Here is a 10,014-nt window from a genome sequence, read left to right as displayed (position 1 = left end):
TGACTAGGTTTCCCCATTGATTGATTAAAATGGGGTATTATGGTTATGTATTTCCTAATACTCAGTACCCTGATTCCTGGAGTGAATGTTCCTGAATTCAAATGTACTAGCTACGCCATCTTTACTGGCAGGATCTGATCTGGAAACTTTCCATTAATAGTCCTGAGAGATATTGGCCTTTAATTGTTCTTTGAGTTTTGACAAACTGGTATCACAAGAGAAGTAAATATTCAGCTTTCTACATGTTCTGGAACAGTTGCGTATCAGCATAGAGCCTGTCCCAGGACTCAATCTCACAACCCTGAGATCACGACCCGAGCCAAAACCAAGAATCTGATACTTTGCGCCACCCAAGTGCCCCTCTCCTCTTTGTCTTTTCATTTACTGTAAAATTGTAGCAGTTAAAAAAAAAAAAGATTTATTTATTTGAGAAAGAAAGAGAGAGAATGTGTGAGCAGGGGAGGGGGCAGAGGGAGAGGGAGAGAAACTCGTGGGGCCCGACACAGGGCTCGATCTCATAACCTGAGCTGAAACCAAGAATCAGGATGCTCAACCGAGCCCCGCAGGTGCCCCATGAAATTGTAGCAGTTTTGAACATAAAAAGAAAAGGAAAGCCACACAATATCCAAAGACTTTTATTGATTAGCTACGTTCATTTCTGTTTTCTTCTAAGCCCTTCTCCAAATGCACATATAGGGCAACGTAGCCACAACAGTTCACATTTCACTACAGTTGACCCTTGAACGACGTGGGGCTTGGGAGCGCTGACCCCTGCACAGCTGAAAATCCGCATATAACTGACTCTCCGAAACCTTGACTAATAGCCTCCTATTGACTGGCAATCTTACCGATAATACAAAGTCAGTTGATTAACACATATTTTATATATTATATACCGTATTCTTATAATAAAGTAAGCTAGAAGAAAGAAAATCATAAGGAAGACAAAGTTCCAATACTCTGCTGTATTTATTGAAAAAAATCCACATATAAGTAGACCTGCACAGTTCAAAACCGTGTTGTTCAAGGGTCAACTGTATTATAGGCATTTTCCATGTTTCTACACAGTGTTCATAATTATAGTTTATAATGAATTCCTGAAACAAATTAGAAGCAGCCCAATTTTCTAGCATTGGGGGAACAATGAAGCAAATAATGGCACTCTAGCTCTTTGGAATGGTACATCAATCATTCAGTCAAATATTATCAACCTATTTTGACTTCTGAGCAATAGCCCTTCCCACATTGGGTAATCACATTAATTAATATTACTGAAGAGAGTTTTGATCTCACTAATTAAAAAATTTTTCCTAGGTATCAAATGCCACGCAGGTTCAGCCCTTCTCTGGGAATGCATCAAAAAACCACAAAATTTAAATGTGTGTGTACAGTTTTTATATATTAAAATAAAATATGTAGTTTTTTCTCTCTGGTATGAGTTCTTTGGTGCCCAATAAAATTAGAACCTTGATTGAAAGCTTTCCCACATTGATGACATTTATACAGTTTCTCTCTAGTGTGCGTTCTCTTATGTTGAGTGAAGGATAAATGAAAACTGAATGTTTTCCCACGTTTGTTACATTTATATTGCTTCTCAACAGTATGGATTCTCTTGTGAACTGTAAGGTGAGAGATGTGACCAAAGGCTTTTCCACATTCATCACATTTGTATGGTTTCTCTCCAGTGTGCGTCCTTTTGTGTTACGTGTAGGAGGAGCGGTCACTAAAGGCTTTCCCACATTCATTACATTTATAGGGTTTTTCTCCAGTATGTGTTCTCTTACGCACATTAAGATTGGACCTTCCACTGAAGGATTTTCCACATTCATCACATTCATAGGGTTTCTCTCCAGTATGAATTCTCCGGTGTACATTAAGACGAGAATTTTGGCTAGAAGACTTTCCACATTCATTACATTCATAAGGTTTCTCACCAGTGTGAGTTCTCTGCTGTAAAATGAGGTGAAGCCTCTGCCAGAAAGACTTCCCACATTCATTACATTCATAGGCTTTCTCCCTATCGTGATTTCTCAGATGTTAAGAAAGAGATGAAAGTTTCTTAAAGGCTTTCCCACATTTGTTACATTCATAGGGTTTCTCCTTAGTATGAGTTCTCATGACCTGAGAGAGGGGTGAGCTATAGGTAAAAAAATCTCCACTTTCTTTACATCCGTAGAATTTCTCTCCTACATTAATTATCTCATGTGTAGAAAGGTATACGCTCTGGTTGGTATATTTACCATGCTCAATCAACTTAGACAGTTTTCCCAAGGCTTTTCCACATGGACTGCCTTTACAAGGTTTCTTCCCTACCAAGATTTCCTGATGATTTTTTAAAATGAAATTATGATGTAAGCTTTGAATTGAGTCAATTTGATGGAAATATTCTTTGACAAGAAATCTCCGTGAAGAAACAAACTCTGAATTGAAGCTGCATTTTCCCACAACTTCAGCATTTCCCCAATCCCCATCCCGGGTCACTACTTGCCCTTGTTTATGTTCCACTGGCCCCGAACTGCCACCGTGCATCTTCTGCTTCTCTGACTCATCCCCAGATTCCCAGTCGTCTGCTGTGGTAGAACATCAGCCATCATCCACTGCAGATCTTGTCAGGTTCATGCTGCTGGGTAACTCCTTCCCAGAAAAGACCTCTGTTGGTGACAACTCCTGGCTTTTAGCTTTCTTCTTCCATTCTAGAAGGAAATTAAAAATAATTTAGATCTAGTCTTACAAAGCACCCAGAAGGGGCGCCTGGGTGGCTCAGTTGGTTAAGCGACTGCCTTCAGCTCAGGTCATGATCCTGGAGTCCCGGGATCGAGTCCCGCATCGGGCTCCCTGCTTGGCAGGGAGTCTGCTTCTCCCTCTGATCCTCCCCCCTCTCATGCTCTCTGTCTCTCATTCTCTCTCTCAAATAAATAAATAAAATCTTTAAAAAAAAAAAAAAAGATTAAAAAAAAAAAAAAACAAAAAAAAACAAAGCACCCAGAAGCAGGGTCAGACTACCTCAGTTATCCTCGATCCTTCTCATTCTCAGTTTCTTCAGTTCTCCTTGAGCACGACCATTTCCACCATTAACACATAGTTCCTCTCTGCTTGAGGACCTTCCTTTGGTCTCCAAAGTCTTAGGTGTCAGCAACCCTTTCCCTTTTCATCATTCAGCTCTTGAGTCTCAGGTCACCTCCTCGGAGACCCTTCCCAACCTCCCAGCCTGCATGGGTTCCTTATCACTTTCCACCTCATTGTCCTGTTTCATTTCCCTCATACCACTGTTTCGCATTAGTCAACATCTTGTTCTTTTTGTTCTTTATTGTCTGCACCTCCCCAGACACCATGGACTAGAGGCTTTAGGCTCCACAGTGGTAGGAACCTTGCCCATCCTGTTCACACTGTGTCTCCAGTGCCCAAAGTGCACAGAGAACAAAAGGACTCCACAGGCAGGTGGATAAACAAAAAGAGTGATCAGCACACCAGGCAGAGGGGATGCACCTGGAGCACCAGGGAGGCCTGGGACATGTCTGTGAGGTGGACAGAGAGGGTACCTGATCATGCTCCCTAGCAGCCTGACTCCCATCAGGGGGGTAGGTCTTATGTTTCTGACATGGGAAGAGGCTATGGAATTGAATTTGAGGAGGGCTTTGCAAGGTCACGCAGAGCAAAGAGGGATCTGGAAACCTGCAGAGGGTTTCTCCTTGAGTCCTTGACTGGACTCCAACTGCAAATGCATAGAAGGCTAAGACCTGACAGAACAGCTGCTACAGGGCTGAGCAGAGGTTTCAGAAGTTACCCAGTGTGGGGAGACTTAGCTGTGACCCAGGAAGCACCCGAGGCACTCAGGTGAGACTCTAGAAAGTTGTACCTTAGGAGGAAACACCATACCCTGAGGATAAGGACTACATCCAAGGACTAAAGCAAAACCAAAGTAACATTACCTTAATAAATCCTAAAACCAAGCCTCATCAGGATTAGGGTGATTTGTAGTAATTTAACTGCCTACCAGAAAAAAAACTCATACTCTTGGTAGAAGACAAGAATCCATAGTCTCTCCAATGTATCGTCTGCAGAATCCAGTATATAAAAATTGACTAGACAGGTAAAGAATCAGGAAAATGTGACTCATAATCAAGAAAAAAAAGTCAATAGAAGCAGATATACCAAACATTAAAAGTAGAAGGAAAAGATTTAAAAATAACTATTATAGCTCTTTCTCTTCAACTTGGTGGCCGAGCGGCAAACACAGAGAAGCTGATCTTCATGGAGACCCTAACAAGCAAGAACATTACCCTCAAGGTCGAGCCCAGTGACACCATTGAGAATGTCAAAGCCAAGACAATGAGGGCATCCCACTTGACCAGCAGTGTCTGTTTTGAGGGCCAAACAGCTGGAGGATGGCTGCACTCTCTCAGACTATAGTATCCAGGAAGAGCACCCTGCACTTGGCGCTTGGCCTGGAGGTGGCATCCCAGCCCTCCCTCTGCCAGCTCGCCTAGAAATACAACATTGTGCTCCCGCCAGACGTGCGGCCACATCAACCATCTGCACCTTCAGATGAAGGTCAATAAAGCCCCTCCATCAGTTCTTCCTTTCCCCACAGGGTGGCCTCCTGCCCGAGCCCCGTGGCCCTGGGGCCTCAATAAAATTTCACTTACACTGACTGGGGGAAAAAGCCCAACCTATTATAAACATAACACAGAATTTCACAGAAAATTTGAAAAAAGAACCAATTGAAAATTCCATTCTGGAATTAAATAAAAATACAGTATGTGAAGCAAACCATGAATAGACTTAACAGCAGACTGGACACAGAAGAAGAAAGAATCTGTGAATTCAAAGGGAAGTAAGTGGAAATTTTATGATGATACAAAGGGAGAGAAAAGAATTTAAAAACAGAACACCTGACAAAAGGACTAATGTGTAGCTGGAGTTACAAGAGAGATCGAAGCAGAGGAAACATTTGAAAAGATAAGAGCAGAGATTTTTTTCCACACTGATCAAAGGTACCATTCTAGGTGTTCAGTGTTCAAGGGCAACAATCTGCAGAGAAAATCTTGTGATTTTGACATCTGATATCAAACTTTTTAGCACTTCATTACATACTTCAATGTTATAAATAAAGCTAGTAAAACCATTCTAAATGACAGTCTCTGGGGGAAAGATACACATGAGACTAAATTCCCACTTTTATGTATGTTTAATGTAACTTTCTACTGGGTACATATTAAAGACACCCCAAAAAAGGTGAAAGTTCACAGGCAGAGTGGGTTTAAAGCACCATACCCAGAGATTTAAGAACTAAACCATCAGTTCTCTCTGATTTCATTCATTTGTTCCCTGTAAACCCTCTCTGCTCTCTAAAAAAACAGTTGATAGGGACGCCTGGGTGGCTCAGTCGGTTAAGTGTTTGCCTTCGGCTCAAGTCATGATCCCAGGGTCCTGGGATCGAGCCCCACATCAGGTTCCCTGCTCAGCGGGGAGCCTGCTTCTCCCTCTGCCTGCTGCTCCCCCTGCTTGTGCTCTCTCTTTCTCTCTTGCTCTCTCGCTGAAAAATAAATAAAATATTTAAAAAATAAAGAAAGAAAGAACAGTTGATAAATTGCGCCTGCCTTTCAGAGAGAACTGAAACACAAGTGGGAGCCTCATCCAGGCCAGAATGACAGAAAGAAGTAAAAAGAAGCCAAGACTTTAAAGTGATGACAGGTCTTTATCAAACACTGCACCCAACAGTAGCAGAATATACATTCATCAAAATAGACCATATGCTGTGTCATAAAAACATTTCTCAATAAATTTAAAAGGAGGGCGCCTGGGTGGCTCAGTTGGTTAAGCAGCTGCCTTCGGCGCAGGTCATGATCCCAGGGTCCTGGGATCAAGCCCAGCATGGGGCTCCCTGCTTGGCGGGGAGCCTGCTTCTCCTTCTCCCTCTGCCTGCCTCTCTGCCTACTTACGCTATCTCTCTGTCAAATAAATAAATAAAATCTTTAAAAAAATAAATCAATCGATAAATAAATTTAAAAGGACTGAATTCATACAGAGTATGTTCTTCAACCACAATGGAAATAATCTAGACATCAATAACAGAAATCCCCTCATATTTGGAAATTGAACAATGTCCTTCACAAATGAAAGAAGAAATCACTTTCATATGTTGTATTTTCATTACGATTCCGTTCAAGGCATTTGGAAAACAAAAACAATAATGAACTGAACAATAATGAAAATACAACATGTGAAAATGTGCAGGATGCAGTTGAAAAAAGACTCAAAGGAAAATACATAGCTATAAATGCGAACGTTAGAAAGGAAGAAAGCATTAAAATTAATAAACTAAGCTTCTACCCCAAAAAGCCAGAGAAAAGGAAAGCAAATTAAGCCAAAACAATGGAAGGAAATAATAGAAAGCAGAAATCAATGGAACGGAGGAAAAAAACCTCAATCATGTCAATAGATGCATATAGAGCATTTGACAACACCCATTCATAATAAAACAAAACAAAACAAAACAAAAAAACAAACTCAGCAATCCAGGAATAGAACTTTCTCAATTTGATAAAGGGCAACAGATCATATTTAATGGTGAAATATTGAATGCTATCCCCTAATATCAGGAGCAAGGCAAGGAGGTTCATTCTTATCACTTTTATTTAATACTGTATTGGATATCTATGGTGACAGATATCAGAAGAATGGCTGCCACACTGGGGGAGTCCTAAGTGGAAAAAGACATAAGGAAATGTATGGGGATGGAAATATTCTATGTGTGGATTGGAGTATGGGTCACACAAATATACATTTGCAAAACTTTTTTGGGCTGTACTCTTAGAAGCAGCATGTCTCACTGTATGTTAATTTCACATCAATTTTTTAAAAAAGTACTAGAGGTCCTAGCTGGTATAATAATATGAAAAACGAAAAAGCATAAAGTCTGAAAAGGAAGAAATAAAGCAATCTTTATTTGAAGATGACATGATTGTATAAAATATCTAAAGACATTGAAAATTAATTACTAAAACAAGTAAGTGATTTTAGCAAGCTCACACAGGATGGAATGTCAAAGAAAAAATTATATACACTAGCAACAATCAAAAAATGAAATTAAAAATAAGATTTACAATAGCATCAAAAATGCCAAATTTCTAGGAATAAAATTAGTAAAAGATGTGCAGTGACCCATATGCTTAAAAACTGCAAAATACTGCTGAGAGAATTACCTAAATAAATATACCATGATCCCAAAGTTAGAAGACTCAACATGTTAAGACAAAAAGTCTTCCCCAAGTGATCTAAGGCACTACCAATCAAAACTGTGAATCTATCACTCAACAAGTCCACTCCTAGATATTTACTCAAGAGAAATAAAAACACAAGTCCACTAAAAACATTGCACAAGAATATCCATAGCAGCATGATTCATAATAGCCCCAAACTAGAAACAATCCAAATGTTCATTATCAAGAGAATGGATAAATTGTAAATCATCAAAAAGTAAAATGTCCCTCAATAGTAAAGAGTAAATAGGAATGAAATAATAATGCATATAATATCATGGATGGGTAAACCTTATACAAAAGAAATAATATCTGGGGGCGCCTGGGTGGCTCAGTCGGTTGAGCAGCTGCCTTCGGCTCAGGTCGTGATCCTAGGGTCCTGGGATCGAGCCCCATGTCGGGCTCTGTGCTCAGCGGGGAGCCTGCTTCTCCCTCTCCCTCTGCCTGCCTGTCTGCCTACTTGTGATCTCTCTCTCTCTGTCAAATAAATAAATAAAATCTTTAAAAAAAAAAAGAAAGAATGTATGATTCTCTTTATATGAAGTTCTAGAAAAGGCAAAAATAACCTATGGTGGAAAAAAAAATCTCAACAGTGGTTGCCTTTCTTAAATGCAAAGAGGTAATAAAGGAACTTTGTGAAATAATGAAAATGTCAACTTTATTTGGGTAAGAATTACATATGTGCATACATTTATCAAAATTTTTCAATTGAATATTTAAATTTTGTGCACTTTAGAAGTATTGTTGGCAAAAAAATAAAAAATACCCATTGTCTTCAAAGTAACAATAGTAAGATGAAGGTTGACTTCTCAACAGAAACCTTGGAGTCCAGAAGACAACAGCATGATGTCTTTAAAGTGCTGAGAAAAAGAAAAAACAACAATAACAACAAAAAAACCCTGACAACCTAAAATTCTGTTTACAGTATCTTTCCAAAATGAAGATGAAATAAAGGCATTTTCAGGCAAACACAAAATGAGGGCATTTTGTCACTCTAAAAGAACTGTAAGCAATAGGAAAATGATCCCAGACGTAGTTATGGAAATGCCAAAGGTAATGAAAAGCACTAGAAAAGGAAGATATGAAGGAACATATAAACAAACACTGACTGTAAAGGTATTTTCCCCATCTCACCTAGGCAGGAATCTTGGGAGAGTCCTCCGTCCATCATCCGTTGCTCTACTCCGAGTTCTAGGTGGGCAACAATATCTGGCTTGAGGTTCCAAGGTCCTGTGCAAATGAATGATCAAGCTGTGAGGTTTTGGTTTTTTTCATATACATTTTGTGACGACATTTTTAAAAATTATTTTTAAGTAGAGGGGCGCCTGGGTGGCTCAGTCAGTTAAGTGGCTGCCTTCGGCTCAGGTCATGGTCCCGGGATCCTGGGATCGAGCCCCACATCCGGCTCCCTGCTTGGCGGGGAGCCTGCTTCTCCCTCTGCCTGCAGCTCCCCCTGCTTGTGTGCGTTCTCTCTCTGTCAAATAAATAAATATTAAAAAAAAAAAAAAAAAAAAAAAATTATTTTTAAGTAAACTCTATGTCCAACATGGGGCTTGAACTCACAACCCCAAGATCAAGAGTCACATGCTCTACAAAATGAACCAGGCTGTCGTCTCAGGCTGTGAGGTTTGATGAGGAGAAATGCCCCAGTGACTCCACACTCCCAGCTACATCAAACCCACTCTGCCAAGACCCCAGGCAAATCGAAGTTGACATGGGGAAGAGCCTCGCCCACAGGGACCAGGTGTCTTAAGGTCTCCAGCATCACATCATGGTACAGGGTCCGCCGGGCAGGGCCCAGCAGGCCCCACTCCTCCTGGGTGAAGTCCACCGCTACATCATCGAAGGTCACCTGCCCCTGAAATGTCACCCACATGTCTGCTGAGCCAGGACCCTTACCCCTGCAAAGTTCCCAGAAGAGCAGGGAGGGGCTGTGCGGGAATGTGGAGATTGCACCCATGTGTACAGGGGTGTCCTGAACGCGTTCTGGCTTCGGAGGGATACACCTGGGCCTTCCTGGGGGGCAGCAGGGGTCTGCAGCAGCCATTTCAGAGGTGAGCCGCCACTACACTAAAATGTTCACACCCATTCTCGACCAACTTGTCATCTTCAAGACCAAATGAACAGTTCCCTTTGGGATTCCCCTTCCTTTTTTACACCACCAGGTACATAAAAATGATAACGCTAATATTTGCTGGTAATAATGCTAACATTTGCCAAGGGTTCCCTCTCCACGCTGGGCGCTGTATTTAAGTAAGCACTTTACCTAATGGAAATTTTCTTAATCCTCGAAGTCTTAGGACGCAGTTCCCACTTCCTGGGGTGGTTTTTGGTTTTTCAAAAGGAGCCTGAGCTCAGAGTTTACACGTCTTGGAATCATGGTTATGGTGGCTGCATAAAAACGGACTGAGAGATGGTCCCTTTTCAGACACCCATTCCAGCTGCCGGGAACGTGCGGTAGCTCTCCTGCTGGGAGGTGTTGTTTCGGTCTCTCTGGTTACGGGACTTCGCAGGTGCAAGGACTGCAGGATTACGGAGGTTTCCCGCCTCGCTGGGCCACAACGACGGGCTGCGGCACCGACTCCCACCCGAGCCCGGGAGCAGGGTCCAGACCCAGCCCGGGAAGGGAGGGCGCGCGGCCCCTCACCGGGGGGCGGGCTGCCAGGGGCCCCGCGGCCACGGCCTCTTCCGACTCCGAGGTCCTCAAGGAGACACCTGCAGCCCCACCCGCTCCCTCCAGCGCCCACCGGCT

The 10,014-nt window shown here is 41.9% G+C and overlaps 1 protein-coding gene across 1 annotated transcript; it reads right to left on the bottom strand.

The window, feature by feature from the left end:
• Nucleotides 1-966: 966 nt before the first annotated feature.
• LOC116622411 (zinc finger protein 239-like) lies at nucleotides 967-9,138 on the bottom strand. Its single transcript, XM_032388882.1, is given in 2 exon segments — nucleotides 967-2,038; nucleotides 8,945-9,138. Coding segments are annotated over 2 exon segments (831 nt in total). The 3' UTR covers nucleotides 967-1,401.
• Nucleotides 9,139-10,014: the final 876 nt, after the last annotated feature.

Source organism: Phoca vitulina, unplaced genomic scaffold (assembly GCF_004348235.1).
Source record: "Phoca vitulina isolate PV1807 unplaced genomic scaffold, GSC_HSeal_1.0 scaffold52, whole genome shotgun sequence".
Classification (NCBI taxonomy): domain Eukaryota; kingdom Metazoa; phylum Chordata; class Mammalia; order Carnivora; family Phocidae; genus Phoca; species Phoca vitulina.
Note: the sequence above shows the minus strand (reverse complement) of the source record. Positions and strands in the feature narration are given on the sequence as shown.